The sequence below is a fragment of the Capra hircus genome, chromosome 1, assembly GCF_001704415.2.
Source record: "Capra hircus breed San Clemente chromosome 1, ASM170441v1, whole genome shotgun sequence".
NCBI classification, from domain to species: Eukaryota; Metazoa; Chordata; class Mammalia; order Artiodactyla; family Bovidae; genus Capra; species Capra hircus.
This window is the reverse complement of record NC_030808.1, coordinates 53,531,097-53,557,730: the sequence shown is the minus strand read 5'-3', so window position 1 is coordinate 53,557,730 and position 26,634 is coordinate 53,531,097. Positions and strand designations below refer to the sequence as shown.

The 26,634-nt window shown below is 40.7% G+C and overlaps 1 protein-coding gene across 1 annotated transcript in view; it reads left to right on the top strand.

Moving 5' to 3' along the window:
• GUCA1C (guanylate cyclase activator 1C) overlaps positions 1-25,641 on the top strand; it is a 38,435-nt gene extending 12,794 nt beyond the window's left edge. The window contains 6 exon segments of the mRNA XM_018050043.1: positions 11,177-11,193; positions 11,195-11,233; positions 11,235-11,289; positions 23,385-23,490; positions 25,383-25,504; positions 25,507-25,641. Coding sequence (XP_017905532.1) covers positions 11,177-11,193; positions 11,195-11,233; positions 11,235-11,289; positions 23,385-23,490; positions 25,383-25,504; positions 25,507-25,641 — 474 coding nt within the window.

Here is a 26,634-nt window from a genome sequence, read left to right as displayed (position 1 = left end):
AAGCTGTGGGACTGAATGATCACAATGTGAGTTTACCAATAATATGTATACAATTCAAATCTTTGCTTTAATATCAAAAAGTCCTGACTATTCTCAATGAGCCCTTCTGTGAATCTTCCATCCGCAGCACCTGGGAGAGGGTGGAATTGCCGGACTCTGACCCCACTCTGACCCTTACTGCTGTGTGAATCTTGGACTAGGCTCATGACCTGTGTTAGTATTAAATTCCCAAACAGACAAAACCTATCCTGCCACTATTATCACTGTGCTTATGTGATAATGTGGGAGAACACTTTGAAAAAATGTGTAATACAGCTTACAAAGGAGGGTATGCTTATCTGTAAAATGCAGGTGTGCATGCTAAGTCACTTCAGTCTTGTCTTACTCTTTGCGACCCCATGGACTATAGTCTGCCAGGCTCCTCTGTCCATGGGATTTTCCAGGCAAGAATACTGGTGTGGGGTGCCATGTCCCCTTGAAGGGGATCTTCCTGACCCAGAGATCAAACCTGAGTATCCTGCATCTCTTGCATTGGCGGGTGGGTTCTTTACCAGTAGCACCACCTGGGAAGCCAGTAAAATGCAGTTAACACTGACCTCAGCCTCCACAGAGACTCTCTCCTTGTTATAGAGCTCAAATTATATTCCCAAATGAGACATGCCTAGAGGTACAGCGGTTGCTTTCCTGCAATTTCTTGTCTTTTATTGATCTGAGTGCATCAGACGTTCATTTGTGCTGTTGGGGCAACACTGGCTCCATGCAATGATAGCCAGTCACAGAATGCAGTTAATTACATGGGAATCATCTGAGGTTTTACTGTCTTGTCTAACCTAGGATACCTGAAAGGAAGCCCTAGCTCTACTCGAAATTCAGAAGTGACCTTTGGCTGTCTGAGTTCTTAGTCTCTCTTCATGTGAGAGCTCTTAAAAATTGCAGCAAGCAACCTGGCTTTTAACTGTTGTCATAATTGCTGCTGATCATTACTCCCCTGGCTGCCCTGCAGACTATAACACTGTATCTGGTTGTCTGGCCTATAATAAGGTGACCGCAATTACTGCCACTATTCATAAGACATACTTACTTGAAACATGACCATTTATTAGATTGTAAACAATTAGGCCACAATCTCTTAAGGGTGAAAAGACCAAGGCTACTAACTTCAGAACTACGACATAGGCATTCTTAGGAAGCATTTGCTGGGGAATAATAAAAACTCTCATTTGTTTAGCACTTCATAATTTATAAAGCATTTTCATATATACCACCAATTGTCAACATTTTGGCTGAGCCTCTCAGACTTTCACCCGTTAAACTATACCTGCTGAAGTAGATTTAAGCTATTGTAACTCATATTTTAACAAAACCTGCTGGATCTCAATTCTGGCTAAATAACTAAAGTACAACTGAGTAGGACCCTATGGGACCTTCCCAGGAAAGAGCACCTCATGGCCTCTGCTTATAGAAAACTTACCTTCTGAGGCCTTCCCCAAATTCCAAAGAGCAAATTTAATCAGAAAAGTGAGAAAATGCAGAAACAAAGGAAAACAACCAAGAAAAACAGTAACAATAGCTTAGCCATTAAACACAAGCAAGGACCTTTAGTTCTTCCGGAGCCTCCATACCCTTGAGCTGTTTGCAGATACTGAAACCCCCACCAGGTGGAAGAAGTTAAACTGCATGCTGACCACGAGCCCTTAGATCCCAAATTGGTTGGAACCAGAAGGTTGATGTTGACTCCTGGCTAATTAGACTGTCCATGAGCTGATCACTCACCCTGCAAACCTCTCGCTCACCCTGTCTTTAATAAACCTTTCCCTGAAACCACTGGGGAGTTGGGGTCTTTTGAGCATTAGAGGCTAATACTCCCTGATCAGCCTTGCAAACAAACACTGCACTTTCCTTCACCACAACCTGGCCTCAGTAGATCAGCTCTACTGTGTGCAGGCGAGTAGACACAAGTTTGATTCGGAACAGAAGGACCTGGGGATATTAATACCAGGGACTGAGTCTCCACCTCAGTCCAAATAAATAAAAATTGTTTATGCTGTCAGATGATTAAAATGTGTAGCCAGCACTATTATACCAAAAAACCCACAAAGTGACAGAAAACTGGTTTCTCGGCCAATTTCTGCCCCCACCAAAGAACAGTGTACCATGGATACATACAAATGGGGGATTCTGGGTCCCAAACTAGTAATTCAGAAGCAATTCCCCTGACCTTTTAGTTACAATTACAGTAAGAATAAAAAATACCCGGAATATACTACATACTTTCACCATCTAGTCTGCCATTGTCTGCATCCCCTATTGCCTCTCCTAGTCATTAACGAGGAGAAGGCAATGGCACCCCACTCCAGTATTCTTGCCTGGAAAATCCCATGGATGGAGGAGCCTGGTAGGCTACAGTCCATGGGGTCGCTAAGAATAGGACAAGACTGGGTGAATTCACTTTCACTTTTCACTTTTATGCATTGGAGAAGGAAATGGCAATCCACTCCAGTGTTCTTGCCTGGAGGATCCCAGGGACGGGGGCGCCTGGTGAGCTGCTGTCTATGGGGTCGCACAGAGTCGGACACGACTGAAGTGACTTCAGTTCAGTTCAGTCGCTCAGTCGTGTCCGACTCTGTGCGACCCCATGAATCGCAGCACTCCAGGCCTGCCTGTTCATCACCAACTCCCGGAGTTCACTCAGACTCACATGCATTGAGTCTGTGATGCCATCCAGCCATCTCATCCTCAGTCATCCCCTTCTCCTCCTGCCCTCAATCCCTCCCAGCATCAGAGTCTTTTCCAATGAGTCAACTCTTCGCATGAGTTGGCCAAAGTACTGGAGTTTCAGCTTTAGCATCATTCCTTCCAAAGAACACCCAGGACTGATCTCCTTTAGAATGGATTGGTTGGATCTCCTGGCAGCCCCAGGGCATCAATTCTTTGGCGCTCAGCTTTCTTCACAGTCCAACTCTCACATCCATACATAACTACTGGAAAAACCATAGCCTTGACTAGATGGACCTTTGTTGGCAAAGTAGTGTCTCTGCTTTTGAATATGCTATCTAGGTTGGTCATAACTTTTCTTCCAAAGAGTAAGTGTCTTTTAATTTCATGGCTGAAATCACCATCTTCAGTGATTTTGGAGCCCCCAAAAATAAAGTCTGACCTTGTTTCCACTGTTTCTCCATCTAATTCCCATGAAGTGATGGGACCAGATGCCATGATCTTCATTTTCTGAATGTTGAGCTTTAGGCCAGCTTTTTCACTCTCCTCTTTCACTTTCATCAAGAGGCTTTTTAGTTCCTCTTCACTTTCTGCCATAAGGGTGGTGTCATCTGCATATCTGAGGTTATTGATATTTCTCCCGGCAATCTTGATTCCAGCTTGTGCTTCTTCCAGCCTAGAGTTTCTCATGATATACTCTGCATAGAAGTTAAATAAGCAGGGTGACAATATACAGCCTTGATGTACTCCTTTTCCTATTTGAAACCAGTCTGTATCATGTCCAGTTCTAACTGTTGCTTCCTGACCTGCATATAGGTTTCTCAAGAGGCAGGTCAGGTGGTCTGGTATTCCCATCTCTTTCAGAATTTTCCACAGTTTATTGTGATGCACACAGTCAAAGGCTTTGGCATAGTCAATAAATCAGAAATAGATGTTTTTCTGGAAATGTCTTGCTTTTTCCATGATCCAGCAGATGTTGGCAATTTGATCTCTGGTTCCTCTGCCTTTTCTAAGACCAGCTTGAACATCTGGATGTTCAAGGTTCACGTATTGCTGAAGCCTGGCTTGGAGAATTTTGAGCATTACTTTACTAGCATGTGAGATGAGTACAATTGTGTGGTAGTTTGAGCATTCTTTGACATTGCCTTTCTTTGGGATTGGAATGAAAACTGACCTTTTCCAGTCCTGTGGCTACTGCTGAGTTTTCCAAATTTGCTGGCATATTGAGTGCAGCACTTTCACATCAGTCATTAAAGAGCAAATGTCCAACTCTTCAGGAGAAATAATGCAGTCTTGGGAGACAGGCTGACTGAATTAGGGTGAGCCTAGATTTTCTCTATTGTAATATGGTTTAGGAGACTGATGCTGATAAGAAACATTAGCTACTTGAAGTTCCTTGCAAAAAGGCAGCTATTATAGTCTGGTATGGTCTTCCATACTTAGCTCCAGGAGTGATCAAACCTGGACAATGGTCTTGCCTTCCATGAAGTGCATATGAGACCAGCTTCCAAGATATGGTGGGCAGGGCACACTGAGTTGGTTGCTTTCTAGGGGCAGATGGTCAGCTCCTGAATATCCAGGAAGAGAATGAACACGAGGAGCTAGTTTGAGAAGACCTTTGTCCCAGAATCTTTGAATCTTGTACAGTCATGGCCAAGTCAAGAACAACTGAGTCTGATTTGTGTAACAATCACATTATAGAATCCATTTCCCAGCCCAGCATATTTTCATTTTAGAGAGGCGAGCCTCCTCAGGATGTTCCAGCAATTAATTCCATGGCTGAAAGAGGTTTTGTTTGCTGTTAGAAGTCAGTAGGTGAAAATGAGCTAGGTCATAAATGCTGAACATCAGGTTTCTCTTACAGATTTAAAAAATTCACAAAAGTATTTTTTAAAGCATTCACAGGTACTTGATGTGACAGAGATAGCGCTTATTACCTACTTTCTTTTCAGTTCCTAAAATGCCAATTAAGTATCACTGACAGTTGTTGATTCACTATATAATGTGCTTATCACTTGCTCTCTGGGTTTCCTTCTGACCATCCGAGGAACCATTTTCAAGAAGAAATTTCAATTCATATGTTGCTACTGACCTGCCACAGCTGGCAAAATGTCACTGAAGTGTCACACGTAAAAGAATGAAAACATCTCAATGTCTCCAGGTTAGGGACTGTGACGATTCACGAATTTCTTAGATAGTGATTCTGTGAAAAATAGTAGAAAGTCAATGCTGTGGCAGGAAATGAGTCTTAATCTGGGCTAAAAGTTTGGATTTTGCTGGATTTGGATTATTTTCCTGACTATGAGGGTGTATGTGCGCATGCTGAGTTGCTTCAGTTGGGTCTCTTTGCGACCCCATGGACCATACCCACCAGGCTACATGGGATTCTCCAGGCAAGAATACTGGAGTGGGTTGCCATGCCCTTCTCCAGGGGAACTTCCTGACCCAGGGATTGAATCTGTATCTCTTGCATCTTGTGCTTTGGTAAGCAGGTTCTTTACCACTGGTGCCATCTAGGAAGCCCACTCAGCTGTGGCTTTATAGTTAGTTGTAATAAGTCATTTCTATTTCCATGATAGTGTTACTAGAACTCAGATGTTGTACTTCTTGGTTAATACTGTTAGGGCCTTGTTAGGGTTAAATGAGCCCATATGTGTAAAGCACAATCCTAGTCCTAAATGTATAACAAGGTTTACATCACTCCAACAACTGTCACTGCTGTCATGATTATTATTACTAGTCCAGCTCATTTATCATCTGAAATGAAGGACTGTTTCCAGAGCTGAAATTTCATGATTTTGAATCAATGAAATGAAGCCAAATTTTTGTAATATTATCCAGCTCATAAATTCATGGTTCTGTCATTGGGACAAAACCCTGAAGAGAATGTCTCTGAAATACACTAAGATAAATTTCAATATCTGTATCTCAAGATCACTGAAGCAAAGAGAGTGACGGGACCATATTGAACCTCTCAGATGATACGGACAGTGAGATTTTACCCCAAAGCTTCAGAAGTTTCCCTGATGGCTCAGAGAGTAAAGCATCTGCCTGCAAGGCAGAAGACCTGGGTTCGATCCCTGGGTCAGGAAGATACTCTGGAGAAGGAAATGGCAATCCAGTCCAGTACTCTTGCCTGGAAAACCCCATGGATGGAGAAGCATGATGCAGGCTACAGTCCATGGGGTCACAAAGAGTCGTACATGACTGAGCGACTTCACTTTCACTTTAGAAGGTGGGGAGAATGGAGGAGTGAGAGTTTTAATGCAGGTGGGAGGCCCCAAACAGGGGGAAATGATGAGCCAAAGCAAGGAGCAACTCCACAGTCATAAAGGAAGGCTCTAGTTTCCTAGCCAAGAGCGGGGGTGAGGTCAGCTGGAAGAGAACTAGTGTGTGTACTGATTCATCTCATTGGTGCTCCTGGAGGGAGAATATCCCTGGGGGAAGCCAGAAGCAATGAGAGGCTGTTGTCTATGGGGGTACATATATGTGCGTGCTCACTCAGTCATGTGTGATTCTCTGTGACACCACAGATTGTAGCCTGCCAGGCTCTTCTGTCCGTGGATTTCTCCAGGCAAGAATACTGGAGTGAGTTGCCATTTCTTTCTCCAGGGATCTTCCTGACCCAGGGATTGAACCTGTGTCTCCTGCACTGGCAGGCAGATTCTTTATACTGAGCCACCTGGGAAGGCCCTGTTGTCTGTAGGGTGCTGGAGGCTAAACTGTGGGCAAGGAGGGAGGGGCCAAGAATTCCAGAATGGACAGAATTGTTCATCAAACCTGGATGCAGGAAGGGGCTGAAAGGAGAACACCTCCTGTCCTGCTTAGCCAGGTGGCTATAGTGGCAGAGTGAGGGAGGGCCCACAGTAGAGGCTCAAGTCTCCCTGAGGTTAAATGGCTTAGAGGACATGGCCAGCTTTACCTTGGGTAGTACCAGGTCTGACGGAAACAGCATCTTCAGACAGTGAGTTACCTGAGATCCCTGGAGAAAGAAATGGCAACTCACTCCAGTATTCTTGCCTGGAGAATTCCATGGACAAAAGAGCCTGGCAGGCTGCAAGTAAGGCTGACTAGATCTTAAATCTTGGATCCACCCACATCCCAGTTTTTCTGCTTTAGCTGGTTTATTTAAACTCTGAAAATCAGTTTTCTCTTCTGTAAAATAAGAATAATGCTACCTGTGAGGCTGCTGTTAGAATGAGAGAGAATGCATGGAGAGCGACCAGCACGGGGCTTGGGATGTGGGCCTCCCCCATACCGTTTCCTAAAATATACTAATGGTTGTTCTTTTACTTAATAATAAATCAGTTATTTTCATGTGCGTATCAGCTTTAACTTTCTACCTTCATTTCAAATTGATCCTGCTTTTAAAACAACTGATTTATGGCAGGTCGTGAATATCACCTGGAGATCGTATTCCACCCGAGTATTTTCTGTTGAGCAGAAGCTGTACTGCATGACTTTGTTTCCCTTGTTTTTATCATATACTTCTAAAATTTCACCTCCTGGGGGAAAGTCTTTTTCTTAAACTTTCTTTATAGATGTAAAAACCGTGCCTTAGTTTCTGAGGCACACACATTTTAAAGAGACCTTGAGAAAGCTTAAGTTTCCATGTATTTCTCTTCCCCTCATTTGAACTCCCTCTACAAAACAACATAGTAGTGGAACCAAACTCCCTCAAGAAACAGAAATTTATGCTTCCATATCTTGACCCCCATTTAACTCTTCCCTGTAATCTACTCCATCCTAAGGACATGATGTATAAATCTATAAACGTTTGGGGAGTAAATTGTGTATAGGCTCTCAGACTCTCCTGAGGCTCACCAGATGGCTTTGTCTTCATCCAATTTCCAACCCACCCTTCAACCTCAAAGGAAGATCCTTCCCTTACCAAACTCACTTTTTAGAGTTTTGTAATTCAGAATTATGAGAAATTGGAATAAAAGAATGAAATGTTCTCGTGGTAGGGCAGGCATGTGAAGGAATGGGGCAGTGGAGACCGCTGAAGATGGAGCATCTGGATGCACGTGGAGGAGCAGATGGGCGAGGAAGGGGGTGTTGTGCAGAAACCTATAAATGTCTTGCAAGTCACGTTCCAGAAATGAAAGGCTTGCTGTTATTTTGAAATTAATTTTTGGCTAGACTGTACTCATGACTCATTCTGAGGCTGAACCTTGTGGGTCATAATTTTTCTAATTAGTCTGAATAAAGGTTTATAAATTCGTGTGAGAGTAAGCCACCATTACAGAGCCACTTGGAGAGTTGTTAAATAGTAACATTGTCTACAAAGATAGACATGGATAAGAAAAACAGCGTAGGTCCGTAATTCCCAAATCTTATGATGTGTAAGACATCACCTGTGGAACATCTTAAACTGCAGCTTCTTGGGACTCCATCCCAAGTAGTTTTGATGCTGTTGTTCAGGTTAGTGTCTAGGAATCTGTATTTTGAGGTCCATACTTGATTCTGACATAGAATTTATGAACCCCATTCTGGCTCAAGGCCAATGTCAGACTTCTTCATACAGTTCTATGTGCCGTGGGGGCTCCCATAGTTCAACCACAGAAATATAAGTTTCCCTTTGGATGGCCCCAAAGAAAAGCTGGTTGGGACATTCTCTATTGCATGCCTCCTAGTCACATTTGGAGAAATATCTTGCCTTTTCTGTAGTTCTTTTTTCCCCTCTCACACATCCTAAATCTATAGATCAATTGCAGACACGTTTTGTTCTTTTTTACAGAACAAGCATTTTGCTTTAAAGCCGTCTCCAAGATGAACACAAACTATTAAATTACATTCACCGGAATTGTCTCACCAATGCAAATTTATACAAAATCTTAATGGGATGAAAATTGGAAAGGGATATCTGACTGCAGATTGTGAGGATTAATTTGCCTGACTACATAACAAACAGAATGCTCCAATGAAAACAAGAAATGTTGCTTGCAGGAGCCTTTGAAAGAGGCTGCACTTGTTTAAGTAAAAGGTCTCCTCACCCATAACCATCGACTTTGGCCGTAGATGAGCCAAACTGCCCATTTTAAAACCACACAATGAAAATACTTTTGCTTGTCTCCTGGTAAAGGTTGCCTAGAGCTTTAGAAGCCCGAATAAGAAAATGTGTTAGGACCACCTACCCACTGTGCCTTATCATAAAATACCAAATGTTCTAAAGACAACACTGTTCAATCTACCTTGTTGTCATCCATCATGCCGAGTTGACACTGAAAATTGTGATCACTGAAGCAAGACTCATAAAACGAATCATCACGAAATTAAAAATATAAAGTTTTATGGAAATACTGGAGTATCCACCTTATAACAAACCAGCTCTGTCTTCGCAAGGAAGATGCTTCTGTGACCTTTTGGTAAATATACATAATAACTACCCAGGAAATGGCTGTATTGATTGGTCAGCCCTGGAGTCACAGGAACAAGACCTAGAAGCAGATGCACCTGTGGTTAGACATTGTATCACCCACCTTCTATCCTCCACACCTGCCAGTCCTGCTTCTGAAAAATAATGGTTGTGTGCCACCAAAGCTGGAGATGATACCTTGATGTCACCTTACATTTCAACTCTCTAATAATTTCCCTTGTCTCGGCCATAGCTCTGCTAGGGATTAACAAGTGAAGTGGAAGTAAGCAGAAGGAAAAGCAGGTGGAGGAAAGGTAACACCACTTAATGTTTTGGGTACATTTGAGCTGACTTCTTTTAGGACACTTCTACCACACCCATCTGTTAGCAGAAGTCTTCTCTCTTATAAGACATTCACTATTGATGGGATAAAGATGCCTGCCATTAAAAAATCTAATAACCTAAAGGTAGTGAAATGATTTTTAAATATTTTCTTTTTCTGACTATCCGCAGTAGAACTTTAAAGTATAATACATTTTGAAGAAATGCTATAGTGATTAACACACTAGCTTATAACATCTGAGATGTTGTCTCTAAAAAAATCCAAGACTTAAAAGCCACCAACCATGACATTGTATATATGTCAGTGCTCCTTTCTCAGTTTGTCCTATCCTTTCCTTCCCTGTGTTCCTAAGTCTGTTCTCTCCATTCCTTCCCTGCAAATGGGTGCATCAATATCATTTTTTTTTTCTAGTGGGAAGCTGCTAAATAACATAGGGTGCCCAACCTGGCACTCTGTGACAACCTGGTGAGGTGAGATGGGAGGTGGGAGGGAGGTTCAAGAGGGAGGGGATGTATGTATACTTATGGTTGATTCAAGTTGTTGTACAGCAGAAAATAAAACAACATTGTAAAATCAATAATAAAAATGACTGAATTAATTTGAAAAAAAAATTTTTTTAATGTGGGAATCAAAAAAGCCATTAACCAGCCAAACAGGCTTTGCTTTACATCCATAAATGCTGGTGGGTTCTCACTTTTCTTAAACTTGGTAGAATTATGTCTCAAGCCTTAAAGACTCAAAACATATCACTTTATAGACCAGTAACCCTAAAGTCCCTTATTTCCAAGGAAAAAGGATACTTTGCAACATCCTGTTTTTGTAAATAGAATTTGACATCGCAAATATTCCGAAGAAAATCAGCAGATAGCATTTTTTCCTGGGCTGAGGATGCTGCCCATCAGCAGCTGAAAGCACATGGGAAAACAGAATGGTCAGACAGCTCCCCTACAGCTGGCCACCTTTCTTAAAATAGTCGAGCATTTGGCTGAGCAAGGTTTGAAGTATATGATTCTAAGAATGGCACAGGCTGCTTTTCAACTGAGAATGTTTTACCAATTTAAAACAGGATGAGGGGAACAACCTAAACTTGCAACCTTTAATCTTTTCTAAGACTGAACACAACAAAATCTTAAAAAAAATTAATTTTGATTCATACTGAAAATGATGGGATTAAAAGGAACCCTGCAGATTAGCAGTTCAAAAACTTCAACCAGTTTCTCTAAAACAGTATGGAATTTAGCTACATACTGAATGTTTCCCTGTAATTGAAAATTGGTACCTGGTCTTCTCCCTGAGTGGAGGCAAAAACCTGCAGGTATTCAGAATAAACCACTGTAGGGTGTTCTCTGTGAGAACTCAGCCTTCCATCATGGCATTTCAGACTCTTTTCTTGTCATAGGAAGTAAACATTTTCAGAACTTTCCTGGTGTTCCAGCGGTTAAGACTCCATGCATCCACTGCAGCGGGGTACAGGTTCAATCTCTGGTTAGGGAACTAAGATCCCACATGCTGCGCTTGGCCAAAGAAAAGAAAAAGTGTACCTTTTCTCTGAAAATGTACTCACTTATTTATAATTACTTGTCTCTATACACCTTTACACCAGTTCTTTTTAATGAAGTGCCAGGGAATAGTTTCATGCCAAAATCTCATGAGTTGTATTCTATTGTACTGAAGGTCCTGCTCATGAATGATGACTTCACAAATAAAAAATAATTGGTCTTCTTAAATATTTATTTCCCTTTCTACCTTGCTTTCCATAGGATGGATTTATTGACTTAAGAGTTTATTGCTGCTGTAAATCCAGTAGTACAAGAAAAATGAAGCAAAAATTAAGTGGCATTTTGAGCAATATGATGTAGCTGGAAATGGTTCTGTTGACTAAAGGGAACATCTGTGTGGTAAGTGAAGTAGTAAGGCATCCTTTGCAGGAGGACCTTCTAAAGTTAGCTCCGTCTTCCTCCCTGTGGAGTCAGTGACAGTTCCCTATGTGGTTGGCTATTCTTGGGATGTGTATTTGGAATGGCTGAAGCAATGTCAGTCTCTATCCTGTTGGTTACTGAATGTGCAACTGCATATCAGCATTTTCTTCTAGGTGCAGTCCACTCTGAAGTTTACAAATTTAGAAGGGTATTGAGGTTGAAAAATAAACATAGGCTGGCTCCCTGATGCAAAGGGCCAACTTGTCTTTGGGAAATGACACTGGGAAAGATTGAAGGCAATAGAAGGGGGGCAGCAGAGAGATAAAATGGTTAGATGGCATCACTGACTCGATGAACATGAATTTGAGCAAACTCTGGAAGATAATGAAGGACAAGGGAGCCTGGGGTGTTGCAGTCCATATGGTCACAGAGAGTTGGACACAATTTAGTGACTGGATGACAACAACTTACCTTTTTCTCTGCCTTGGTGCAGAAAGTTTCGTGGGGAGAAGCTGAAATATAAGGTGGTTTATATAGCAAGAGGCATGGATGAAGAATAAAGGTCCTAAGGAATGAATCTTTCTGGGAACTTGACTAAAGTGTTTTCTAATAGATCACTCAGGGAGCTCAAATCCTTTCCCTCTCTGAAATTCAAGGACTCCCTTTATAAGTCTTAACCGCCCACTATCTGCTAATGGAGTGAGGATAGTGATTATAATGGTATGAGATGAAATGTATCCCAAGTAAAAGTGACTAAGTGGGGCATTGTGCCTGAATAAAGATATGAAGCAAAATAAACATTATGAATATTATACACTGAATTTGTGAATGTCAGAACTAGGATCAGATGTCACAGAGATGATATGGTCCAAATTCTCATTTATAGATGAAGCTGAGTCACATAATGCATGGTATAAGAGGAAAATTGTGAGGAAAAATCATTGGGTAGAGCTATAATGGCTATTTCAACAAAGCTGTTACACTATGTAGTAAATATTAACACGTGGGAAGAATTCAAGAATATGATAATACTAATATTGCTTCTACTTGAATCTCATCAAAAAGAGTACCGAGATATTTTGTGATTGAACTTTGTAATGTTAAAATTCAGAAATTCTGCATACTTTTTACATGTTGCAATACAAAACTGGGAATCTAAAATGTTCTATAGAGTGCCCAACCCAGTATAAATTTTTAAATAACATCTTAAATATACCTATTTTAAGAAAGACTAAGGATATAATACGGCATACAAATACTAGGGGTGCCTCAAAGCAATGCTCCAATCATGACATTTGTATCCTGGGGTCTATGGATCTATGGCCTTCAAGAATCCTTGGCCCCTCTTAGAATCAAGCACAAAATTTTGCACATAATCCACTTTTTTTTTTCCAGGGGAGGTAGGGGGTCAGATTTCCGAAAGAACTAGGAAGAGCAAAAGGATTAACTTTTTTTTGTTGTTCTAAATCTTACAGGAAAGTTTACATAGATTTTCATTAGTTGAAATGTATAACTTAAGTTAGTGAGCCAAGGAAAGAAAAATAGCTAATATGAGTTTTTCCCTAAAATGCTTAGAAAGAACAAGATGAAAATAGGCAAAATGAAATAATTAGCAAGAGGAAAAATTAATAATTAGATGCTATTTGTCTCTGATTAATAGAGAGTTAAAAACAGTAAGATATAATTCTGGTAAAGGCACTGTGGAGGGAGCATAAATTGAGAGGACATTCCTGAAAACGTGGTCTCATAACAGACTAAAACTTCTCTTCAGTTTTAGAGTCAGTACTTTTCGTCAGGAAAAACAATTTGCCAAAGATAAAAGTTCTGATTTACATCACGGAATCATTTAAAATAGTACACAATAAAAAAAAATCTAAAGGAGGAAAACTTTTAATGCAATGAATTATAAAAAATTCTAATTAAAAAAAAATCAGTGGTCTACAAACATACATTCTACATAATTACAAGTGAAGAAAAACGCAAGGTAAGGAGTAATACATACTGCATAATTTTTGCCAATACATAGCAGGATGTTAAAATGAAATTCAGCCCAGGTATCATTAAGATTTGAAGGAAGTACTAGTATAGGCAGAATTTACTAGTAGTTAAGGAAGTAGTTACATCTTAATCACACTTCAAGTGTATAAAATGGTCAAGATGAGGGCTTGGGAGAAGGATTATTGGAGAGGATTTCTCATGTAAGAGCCCTCATGTCAATTGCGTGAGGTTTTAAGGAGACCAGGTAAGGTGTGGATGTGCCCTGGAGTTTAGGGAACACACTGTTCCAGTCATACCTGAGAAATCTAAAGAAGCAGACCATGGCAACAGAGTACTGGGGTAAAGTTCAGGATATGTCTGCATTCCTGGAATCTGCTGGGACCAAAAATGCTTGCGTTTTTCCTTGGATCAGATATGGGCCACTGAGGGAGGAAGCTGGTAGAGAGCTTTCTTGGATCTTGTCCAGCTGAGTCACTTGGAGAAGCAAGGAATCCTCAGGAGAAGAGAGGTGGAGAGTGGTTCTCAGCCAGGAGCGGATTTTACTCTCCTCCCTCAGGGGACAGCTGGCAAAGTCTGGAGACAATTGATGCTCAGCTGGAGAATGGGGGAGGGTGTGGTGCTGCCACTGTCCATTGTTTAGAGACCAGGGATGCTGTTAGGCATTCTACCATGCTTAGGACGACACAGGACAAGAAAGAATCGAGTCCAAAATGCCAGTGGTGCAGATGTTTAGAATTGGGTTTCTAAAGAAGGAGCCTCAAGGGCTGGAATCAAAGTGCATGAATTCATGTCTAGGGAGTTGCATGAGAGTCTCAGTAATGAACAGGGGGTGGGAGGCTTCAGAGAAGGAATGGGCTTTAAATGTCTGCTATCCAGAGAGCTCTGCAACCGTGAACAGGATGGTATCTGCCAAGTCAAGGCTCTCTTGCTCTCCCTTCATCTCCTCCTCCCTCCTGCTCACAGAGAGGTCAGAGAAAGGGCTTAGCAAGGTGGGGGAGAAACAGACGTACTAAAGGAGGAAGGAAAGAAAACAAACCATGCCTCTTTGCCGCACCCCCACCATGCTTCTCTTCGAAGAAGAGGGGAAACAGGAGGCACCTGACAACTCCCTCCAAATTATTATCCCCTTAGGCCTTAATCTTCCAGTCAAACCTTCATTCCCACTTATGTTGCCTGGAGTTGGGTGATGGGCAAATTCTAAAAATCTCATCATCTCTTACTGTGACTTACACTGTTATGCCCAAGGTCCAAACCCCCGGAACTGAGAGAACAAGACATCCACGGCAATGCAAACGCAAAAAGGGAATTTATTGCTAGCTCGAGCCAGGGCCCCGGCCACATCCAACACAGTGGAATAGAGCCAGAGCCCCAAGCCCTGGATTACAGTAGTATTTATAGGTTTAGGACAAAGATAAGGAATTGGCAAGGTTGGATTGGTTACAAGGGTTTCTTTGCATCTACTAATTGGCTAGATTTTCGCGCGTGTGAGCTTTCTTAGGAGATTTCTATCCTCGTCCTGATTGGCACAGACCAGGCTATGGGGAGCATGCTGACAGGCTGAGTCCTCCCGTCACCGGCGGGGGTAATTTTGATCCCGCCTGGGCAGTGTCTCAGCTGTTTCCGGGATACTTGCTCCAGCCTATTTTAGTCATGGCCTCTATCAGGCCTCAACAACACATGCAGTCGAACATCACTTCAGGATGTGGGAATACTGGATGCCTCGCCAAAGTTTTGAGGCTTCTGGGGTCTCTGTCAAGACAACTGAGAAATCCTAAATGTTCATCTAATAGGAGACTGACTACATGTATCTTAATCATTGCACTAAGTATTATTTAACTGAGATCTCGGCTTGCTGAGGCCAAGAGTGGTGCTTTGCCACTGTTAACTGTGATTATTCCTAGGATTTGAGATTAGTAATGTTTGGGAAGCAGCAAGAGAGAGTCCTATTTGACATACCTCTAACTGAAATGTTGCTAACAGTTTTTCTAAAGATTCTCCTGTTCAATCAAGATAGTTACATTCGAACTCCCAGATGACCAATCCATTCTCTAATTTTATTAATTTTTACATCCATATGGGTCATTTAATTTAGTCACCTGGGGCAAGAGTCAGGGGAGGGAGAGTGGTTAAATCATCCCTCTAGGAAATCTGGAAATGTCTTTTTCCTTATATCCCCTGACAGCTTTTATGACAAAAAGATGCTGGCAGACTGAGAGGAATTCAGGATCCTTCCAAGGCATGCATATCTGTCTTCCCAGTTGATAGCTCTGCAAAAGGGCACAAAAAAAGCCAAACATACCAGTGGTAGAAGCCAGTGAGAAAGCATTAGATGCTTATAGAACACCCTTTTATGTTCATCATAAGATCAAAGATAAGTCTAAAACTTGAGAAAACTGTCTTTTCTGGATCCAAAACCACTGTGATATTTTCTCCAGTGGGCTGTTAGTATCTTTTGTTACTTAGTATGTTGAGTGGATCCCTTTGTTCTGTGTAAAATAATACCTTAGACTAAACTCAGTTCATTTAATTTCCAAGTCTCATTACCCAGAACTGACATGCAATCTTTTTATTTGTTTTTGAACTGAAAACAGGTTGAATAGCAAACCTGAAATAAACAGTTCCCTCAATTTTGTCACACCGAGGTAAGAAATGTTGCAAAATGCATTTGCTTCCAGAAGAGTTGAACTTAGATTTAGTTTGCAGAAGGTACAAGCCTTCAACCACCAGCAAACTGAGTCCTGAAGAGTTTAACACATTGGTGTTTTGTAAGAGATATAAACAGTGATAAAATAGCCCTTCACCTCAGGCTCACTTTCCTTATTGAGTAGGAGATAGATGATTTAGACAAAACCATGAACCTTTCAGGAAAACATACTTGTGATATCTCTTCAGTTCAGCTCAGCCATTCAGTCGTGTCTGACTCTTTGCAACCTCATGAACCGCAGCACGCCAGGCCTCCCTATCCATCACTAACTACCGCAGTCTACCCAAACCCATGTCCATTGAGTAGATGATGCCATCCAACCATCTCATCCTCTGTCGTCCCCTTTTCCTGCCCTCAATCTTTCCCAGCATCTGGTCTTTTCAAATGAGTCTGCTCTTCACATCAGGTGGCCAAAGTATTGGTGTTTCAGCTTCAACACTTGGACTTCATAATTTGACCAGTGCAATGTTCTGCAGCTGATACAATTTGACTGAATATATACTGACCCCACGGAGAAGGCAATGGCACCCCACTCCGGTACTCTTGCCTGGAAAATCCCATGGACAGAGGAGCCTGGTGGGCTGCAGTCCATGGGTTCGCTAAGAGTTGGACACAACTGAGCGACTTCACTTTCACTTTTCACTTTCATGCATTGGAGAAGGAAATGGCAACCCACTCCAGTGTTCTTGCCTGGAGAATCCCAGGGACGGGGGAGCCTGGTGGGCTGCCATCTATGGGGTCGCACAGAGTCGGACACGACTGAAGTGACTTAACAGCAACATACTGACCCCATGGACTGTAGCTCGCCAGGCTCCTCTGTCCATGGGATTCTCCAGGCAAGAATACTGGAGTGAGTTGCCATGCTCCTCTCCAGGGAATCTTCCCAACCCAAGGATTGAACCTGGGTCTCCCACTTTTCAGGCAGATTCTTTACCGTCTGAGCCACCAGGGAAGCCCATATTGACCATATTTATATTCAATGCACAGTGACTGATAGTTTGTATATATAAAGAGTGAAGGGAGATAAAAAGGGGAAAAAGTGGGAGAGTAGGGGATGAAGGACTCTCTGCTGTTTGTTTTTAGCTATGTTTTAGGGCTGAATTTCTTTCTACTGGAGGCTTCTCATCAAATTATGAATAAACTTAAGTTTCCTTTCCTAACTTCAATTATGCCATCGTCTATCAGATTTTTCCTTCTTCTTGATGATACACTTCTGGAAAGAGTTGTCCACACTTGCCTCCATTTCTGCTCTTTCCGTATTTATACTGACTGCTCACTTGCTCATCTGTTTTTTTCTTCCCTAAAACCTGGTTTCCTCTTTATCTCAGAAAAGTTGCATTTCTTCAGAGGCAGAAACAAGAAGACACAACACAGACATTCCAAGAGAAGAGAGGGGGATTACACCAAATGGATTCAATCAAGGGATGATCTTCAAAAGGTAAGTTTGGTATTGCGGAAAATATGTTAGGAAGAGATGTTAAAAGGGGATCAGGGGAGGGAATAGATATAAGGGATTGAGAACCATGTTTGTCGTCATTCCACAGAATCAACCTACCCACCACGGATCACTTGTAGTGAACACTAGAGGGCAGTAGAGGCTCATGTTGAACGTAGCAGTTTGCTTAATCAAACGTGGCTGTTTACTCTGCAGGACGTGAGGAGGAAGAGGCTGGGAGAGAGTTCAAATGAAAGTACCGCCATGAGCCATCCAAACATTTGGGCAAGAGTATAAAAATTCTCAGAAAAACAACTTGAAAATGTATCAAGAGCAAAGAGCTTCCTCTTAAGGACCCAGTCCCACATCTACCTTAGTCTGACTGACTGGTTTACTAAGATCAAAGTTGGTGTCATCACTTTATATAAGTCTACATGGATGGAGAATAAAGTAAGTCAGTACATGTGAAAGCTGCAAGGAACAATTTTAGATTGCCCAGAGTTGCTAAGGAGGCTAAGTGAAGTTAGAAAAGAACCAGAAAAATGGAAAGCAGAGGACCTGATGAGGCCAGTGAAAAACTTGATCTGAAATATGTACCTGAAATGGTAATCATCAAGCAGGAGAAATGCTGGAGATTGTTTTTTGTTTTAGACTTTAATCCTAGAGGTGCTGCAGGGTGGCAGGGACTGGAGTAGAGAGGGTTAAAACCATTCAACTCAAGGCCAAAATTGTTGATCAAGGGTGAGTGTTCTGAAAGTAGATGGAACATCATGAATACTTAAGACTTGGCATCATAAGTGAATTTCAAAAGGACAGGTCAAGAACATTTGAAATTATCTATGACTCTGCTTGTAGTGCTGGTGAGGTGTGGAGGGGGTATAGGAAACAGTGACTTCCCATAGAGAAGATGGTGGTATCCTTAAGAAGAGGCTCAGTTTGAAGAGACAGATAACATGTTCCAGAAAACAGAAAATTATGCAGGAGGCATTTACATTTACATAATCTCCTCAAGAACAAAGAAACAGTAAAATGGGGAGTGTGGTTGGAAAGGGCCTAGAAATAGAGCAGAGCTGAAAACCAATGTAAATCTAGAAGAGAGAAGATGCTGGGCTCAGGGAATAACTGAGTTCACCTGCAATTAGGGAACTGGGATTTTTGACCTGTAATAATAACTCAGAAGAAAGGGGATACTTTATGGTTTCTGGAACAGCTTACATTTATTCTGATATAAAAACTCATATCTTAAATATCATTGGTGTTTATAAAATAAAGATACCAAACTAGTCACACCTTGTAACAATAATGAACCGCTCTTTCTTGGCAAATGCATATACAGAATTAAAACCAATAGAATTTGTTTTTATTTGGAAATTATTGGAGGTGGTTGTATCATCTCAAGCGACAGCTGGGCCATTCCATGCATCAAGATAAAAATGCTAAAATTGTTGTACAATGACAGCCCAGTGCACCAAAGGACAAGGAAGAGAAAGTAATGAAGACATAGATGGTTGATATTTGTTGAAGTATAAAAGGATTTTGCCAGAATTTGACAGAAGAGGATACAGGGCTTCACTCACACCTAAAGGGGAAATGAGTGTCACAGATGAAAATATCATTTGCATTTTTATAAGTTATATATACCTCAAATAAGACTTTTATTATTATCATTGTTATAAAAGCATTGGTGTTGGTAGAAATGGAGATGTTTAAAAGTAGCAGAATAGTGTTGACCATGTGTCAACATATGTTTTTCTGATTTCTCAAAATAAAAAGCAACAAACACAGCATTTGTATCTGATTCAGTGTATATTGAAGCCAAAGATAAGAAGACTCCAGCACACTCAGATACAACCAAAAAAAGAAAAAGAAAACTTCAGGGATGTATATGAAAAATCCCAATTTGACTGAAAACTGCAAAAGGATGACCAACATCAATTCTGCTGGAACAGAAAAATACAGAATAGATTTTTTTTTTAATTTTTTTTTCTTCAGTGTGTACACGTGTATACCCATGGCAGATTCATGTTGATGTATGGCAAAAACCAATACAATATTGTAAAGTAAAAAATAAAAAAAATAAGTCCAGCAGTGTGTACACGTCTACCCCAAACTCTCTAACTATCCTTGGTACTGGAAGAATTTTAGGGCACAAAAATTCTGAACTTGTTAAATAGATCCTGAACTCATTAACATCTGAATGAGCACAAGAAACACCAAAGTACATAAAAACCCAGAAATACCTCTTGCCCTCATGGAGCTTATAATTCTTTGTTGCTTTATTTTCTTAGCGTAAAACTATACCTCTCTTTTGATCTAACTTTGATTTGCTAACTCCAATGATAATTATGTCTGGAATTTTTTAATTTTTAGTTTTTAATTTTTAATTTTTTAATTCCAGACATAATTATCATTGGAGTTAGCAAATCAAAGTTAGATCAAAAGAGAGGTATAGTTTTATGCTAAGAAAATAAAGCAACAAAGAGCTATAAGCTCCATGAGGGCAAGAGGTATTTCTGGGTTTTTATGTACTTTGGTGTTTCTTGTGCTCTCACACTTTCTGGCACATAATAGGTTCTCCATAAATAGTTGTATAATGAGTATCTGATAAGATGTCATGGAAAACAAAGGAAAAACTAAAGAACGAGTAAGCACAGTATACATTGCTATCTGCAGGAAGAAAGGCATCTAAGAGACAAGTTTAGAAATGAACATATATGAATATGGGTTTGTTTAGTCACTAAGTTGTATCCAACTCTTTTGCGACCCCATGAACTGTAGCCCGTCAGGCTCCTCTGTCCATGGAATTCTCCAGGCAAGAATATTGGAATGGGTTGCCATTCTCTTCTCCGGGGGATCTTCCCAACCCAGGGATTGAACCAGAGTCTCCTGCCTGGCAGGCAGATTCTTTATAGTTGAGCCACCTGGGAAGCCCAAATATGCATTACAAATGTCAGAAGATATAAATACAGATCTATTACCAGAACTTAATTGCCAATGGAAGGTGCTAACAGACGTGAGGCACAGAGAGAGGTTCAGGTGGATTCTTTCTTTCATTACACTTCTCTGTAGTATTGTTGTTTTTTTACCATCAGCATGTATCATTGCTATTACTCAACAAGTTAGCTTGTTCTTATATTATGAACAAAAGCATCTAAGAAAGGAGATTTTGAAGAGAATCACAAAGACAGAAAATTGAAGCTCAACATTCAATATCACTGAAGAATGAAAACAGAAGGGACAGCAAGACAAGTCAGGATAAATGATCAAGCAAGGAATTCTGCAGCCTTCACTTCGGGAAGAATAGCAATTGGCATGCTACTGTGTGCCTCTTAGGGCTCATTCTTGATGTGATTTAGGAAGATTTATAGACACTTGTTCACAACCACAAGTGCAGAAACTGTCCAGACAACAAAGTACCAAATAGCCCAGGGATAAAGGAGACCTAAAGAGGCTAATGATAAACTGTGAAAGTGAAAAGAAACAGAATGAAGCCAAAGAGAAAATGAGAGGGTGGTTATTAAGGAGGTAATTTGGGGTAAATGAAAACAGGGACAGAACATGAAGACCTTTTATTGAATGATTAACCAGAAAGACCAGTTTCTAGACTGGAACACTGGAATCAAACTGGGAAACTGGGAACTACCAGGAAATAATAGGGAAATCAAGTTTCTTTATATGAGACAAAAAAAATTGCAGCTTTTTTATAACACTCAGCTATAAAATACTACTAAATGCTTCTAGTGCCACCTTGCTAACGAATACAGAACTTGTGTCACTTTTTCTCAGCTCCTGAGACTGCAATTCCATCTTTGCTAATTTCCCAGCCCCAGCGCAAAATTTCATGTTCTTATTAGAAAGAATTGGAAAGCAATTCCTTGACACTGGTTGGTTTCTTTTCTAACCAACCTGACTTCTTTAGAGGAAAAAAAAAATGCTAATGGGGGCATACTCAGTACATTTTGATATTTTGGAAGGAAGAGGCAGTATGGGCTTAAGACATTAATGGGAAGAAAGACATGATCCAGAAATACCAGCAAAACAACCAGATTCCAGAAACAAGACTAAATATTCATGGGGCACTGTCCTATCGCCAATAAAACCACTGACCTGGCCATGAGTGATGATGGAAAGCACCCGTAACACTCACCTTCAGGGTCCCAAACAGCCCTATATAATGTGGCTATACATTCTGTGTATTATGTATATTTCAATATATAAAAATTGTGCAATTTCTGAATGATACACCACAAAGATTAATGTGTTTCTAAATAGGAAACAAAAAATAAAAGCTCAAAGCTTTATTTTAGGTCCTGAGTCCCATGAGCTCTGGCTTGGTCATTTCTCATCAACTTAGACTCTTGACTGGTTGATCTTTTGATAGGAAATTTCTGGACCTGCACAGGCAATCCTTTCCAGGGAGACACAGAGCCATCCTTTTACTTCGTTTGGGCATAAATCCACAGACAAATCAAAGAGGACCAGGAAGTAATGTTTGAGAATATCAGATAAAGGAAAGCAATTCCTCAGCTGAGGTTTCCTGAGCACCTCCCATCTTTGCAGCCCTGGCTGGCCATGCTGGTAGAGGCAGGCAGTGGAGGAAACGGCAACTGTAGTAAGGCTTGATGAATGTTTGAATGCTGTTTAGGAGGAAAAGAGTGAGGAAAACTTCAAAATAAGTATGCTAGAAATAGTAAATATCATTTAAGTTGCTTTTGGTAGAGGTTGGCTTAATTTGGAAAGGAGAATGTTTTTGGTAAGTGGGTTAGAAAACATGAAAAAAGCAAATATGCAGAATTCATAGGTATTTTGAAAAGCATAACAGCAGTGAAAAATTCCATCTTAGGAGTAAACCTTAAAAGCTGTGACAAGAAAAATTGTTACTACATAAGGTGATAAATATTGACTAAACTTACTTTGTTACATCAAGTTATATTGCACCCCTTAAGGTAATATGTCAGTTACATTGCAAATTTTTAAAATTCCATAAGTATTTCATCTTTTTTCTCATTTCCACATCAGTAACTTGCATGGCTTTTTAACACATGCTACCATATCCTGTGTTTAGTTGCTCAGTCTTGTTCAACTTTGTGACCTCATGGCTTCCTCTTATTGCCTACAGTGATAAACGAGAAGTGTTATTACAGTTGAGTGGTCAAAACAGATTTCAGCTCCCTTATCTCCGCTCCCACCTCTCTTGCGGTCATACTGAGCCCCTAGAAATCTGAAAAGTCTTTTGGGTTGTAAACCTAGCAGCTGTGTTTTCCCTTTGCAAAGAAGACATTCTTATTTATGGCCCCCTGCGCTATGACCACTACATCATGTGACCTTCCCCACTGCACGCTTACTTCTCTTTTCGAGTTTCAGATTTCCTTCCTTTTCTTTGGTTTGTTCCACAGTTGCACTTTCCTAGGATGCATAGGGAATTCTGATCCTACCTGCTGTTACTGGGATTTTGCACAGACTTCTTTGGCATAAAAAAAAACATAAACGAACAAAGATTAGATTTCTCTCTTTAAAGAAATCTTATTTTGCCATGGAAACCAAAAGAAAAGGATCTTATAAAAATGTGATTTATACTTCTTTGTATTTGAGCCACAGTTGTGGTCATTAGATATTTGTCTTCATCCATTAAAGGACAGGTACAGTTGGTGATGGACAGAGAGGCCTGGCGTACTGTGGACCATAGGGTCGCACAGAGTCGGACACAACTGAGCAACTGAACTGAACAGTTAAACACTTGCTTTCAATATCCTGCTGACTTTCTGCCTCAGGTGCATATTCCCTAGTAAGTTACTCAATGTGTCTTCACTTGACTTTGACTGACCTCCCACCAAGACACACACTCTATTAAGTACAATCTCCTTGAGATTTGGAAATTCATCTGTGCTTTTTAACCTGAGTATACCCATTAGTATAATCCAAATGACAAGTCGACAGAGGGCCCCTCCTCCACCCCCCACCGCCCAGTGTTGAAAAGTTTGTCTTGTGGGCTGAGGGTGGTGGAAAACACAGCAGCTGGTACACATGGGTATAAGTCAATAGTTTTGTAGCTAAACTGGAAAAGCTGGTCCGCGTAGACCTAAGGTTTAAGTCAAGGTGACACAATGAGAAATATAAAATCAGAAAAGGAGAGAACTACATAACTAGTGAATGAGTAAATGTTTACCCTTCTGTACAGCTTTGGATAGTCCTTGAAGTCATTTCCTCAGGGAGAAGAATGTTAAAAACAGCCTTGCGAACAGTCATTTCCCTCTGATCTTAGAAATCGGCAGTTTTCATGTCCCTATGACTTGGCCATATCTTCAAGATTCAGTTCAGTTCATTTTAGTCACTCAGTCGTGTCTGACTCTTTGCGACCCCATGGACTGCAGCACGCCAGACCTCCCTGTCCATCACTAACTCCCGGAGTTTACCCAAACTCATGTCCATTGAGTCAGTGATGCCATCCAACCATCTCATCCTCTGTTGTCCCCTTCTACTCCCACCCTCAATCTTTCCCAGCATCAGGATCTTTTCCAATGAGTCAGCTCTTCATATCAGGTGGCCAAAGTATTGGAGTCTCAGCTTCAACATCAGTCCATGCAATGAACACCCAGGACTGATCTCCTTTAGGATGGACTGGTTGGATCTCCTTGCAGTCCAAGGGACTCTCAAGAGTCTTCTCCAACACCACACTTCAAAACCATCATTTCTTTGGTGCTCATCTTTCTTTACAGTCCAACTCTCATATCCATACATGACTACTGGAAAAACCATAGCCTCGACTAGATGGACATTTGTTGGCAAAGTAACGTCTCTGCTTTTTAATATGCTGTCTAGGTTGGTCATAACTTTCCTTCCAAGGAGTAAGTGTCTTTTAAATTCATGGCTGTAATCACCATCTGCAGTGACTTTTGGAGCCCCTCAAAATAAAGTCTGACACTGTTTCCACTGTTTCCCCATCTATTTCCCTTGAAGTGATGGGACCAGATGCCATGATCTTCGTTTTCTGAATGTTGAGCTTGAAGCCAACTTTTTCACTCTCCTCTTTCACTTTCATCAAGAGGCTTTTTAGTTCCTCTTCACTTTCTGCCATAAAGGTGGTGTCATCTGCATATCTGAGCTTATTGATATTTCTCCTGGCAATCTTGACTCCAGCTTGTGCTTCTTCCATTTTTCATGATGTATTCTGCATATAAGTTAAATAAGCAGGGTGACAACATACAGCCTTGACGTACTCCTTTTCCTGTTTGGAACCAGTCTGTTGTTCCATGTCCAGTTCTAACTGTAGCTTCCTGACCTGTATACAGATTTTTCAAGAGGCAGGTCAGATGGTCTAGTATTCCTATCTCTTTAAGAATTTTCCACAGTTTATTGTGATCCACACAGTCAAAGGCTTTGGCATAGTCAATAAAGCAGAAGTAGATGTTTTTCTGGTACTCTCTTGCTTTTTTGATGATCCAGCGGATGTTGGCAGTTTGATCTTTGCCTTTTCTAAAACCAGCTTGAACGTCTGAAAGTTCATGGTTCACGTATTGCTGAAGCCTGGCTTGGATAATTTTGAGCATTACTTTGCTAGTGTGTGAGACAAGTGCAATTGTGTGGTAGTGCAGTAGTTTGAGCATTCTTTGGCATTGCCTTTCTTTGGGATTGAAGGTCAAATAATCAATACTGTATAGAGATGTTAAAAATTTATGTGTAAACATAGGTATTATATATTACCTGATGTTCTCAACTTGAAAAGAGATTATCACCTGTATTTTCACCAAACAACCCTAGCATTGAATGCTTTTCTATGGAAGGGTATTCAAGGAATTAAGAATCTGAGATGAAAAGATCTAAGAATACCAATAAAAATGCCAGTGAATATATAGTATGTTAGTGAGGGGTGTAGTCAAAGCCTTTTGCTAATTGTTCTTATTTTCTGGGAGAATTGACTTTAGAAGGATTTATCAATGGCACGGAAAAAGATCAGGGCCTTCTGGAAATTGTTTTCAAGAGCTTCAACTTTTCCAATGTACTGAAAGTAATCTATGGTGGGAAATAGCCAGACACTGGAGAAAGCCTTCTTCTAAACCAACTGACAAGAATGGTGTAGGGACAGTGAAAGTTGAGAAGCTGTGGAATGGATGCAAAGCAAAGCACTCAGCTTTTGGTGGATTGAAAACTCTCAGTGGAGAAGAAATGTGATTTTCCTGCATGTACCTGCTATTGATTACATGTTTTTATTATCATTGGTATCCGCTTTTGAATACCCCACTTAAGTTCCACAGAGAACTCTCATAAAGATCCTAAAAAGAAGCACTGTTGCTTCTGTTTATACATCAGTCCTCCGTCCACATGTTAGAACATGATTAAACTGAAGGGTTGCCTCCATAGCTATCAGTGCATACTAGAGCTTGCATTCTGTTTTCTTGCTCACCTAAATTAGTCTGCATCTTATAGAACTGGATTATTCAGACAGTGTCTCAACAATTTAACATTCTTAGATTAAATGCACATTTGACAAATGTATTTGCTGCCTCTTGGTTCTTGTTTCATCTGTATATTATAAATGACTGAGTTCTGGTCTGTTGAAAAACTTTTTTTCCTGCCCTTCTTTCTTATTCCTTACCCTGAACACTGTCTTGAATCAGTAATAATGTTCTGCTCCAAAGGAAAAGTCTTAAACTATGTAGTAAAAGGAGAAAATTTCTGACTGGGCAATGAGAATGTTTCCATCTGATTTGTTATAAATCTGGGTCCAGTTGTGCATGAAAATTCGATGCATCATCTGTAATTATTATGCCAGTTGGAGGTTTGATCAGAACAGCAGACAGCCAGGCTATGCAACAACAAGCACTTGACATTTTAAATGGTCCTGACATTATAGCTCTGACATTTCATTTTTTATATCCTTTCCCCCAAAATGAAATGATGAATGAGCTTTCTTGATGGGCTAGAACTTTTAAAGTTTCGGGTTCTATATCACAGGCCTATTAGTACCTCTGTCAATGGCAGGCTATGCAAACAGTGGAGGTTGAAGAGCAGATGTGAGCTGTCTTTACGTTAAAAACTTCCTAATTACTCTTTCATTTTCAAATTTGGGTTAAAAACACACAAAGAGTGGACTGTCCCTGTCTCCCTGTAGTTACAGATGTGGATCAAGTATAGAGAGGGATAAATGAGGTGCACACGGCAATA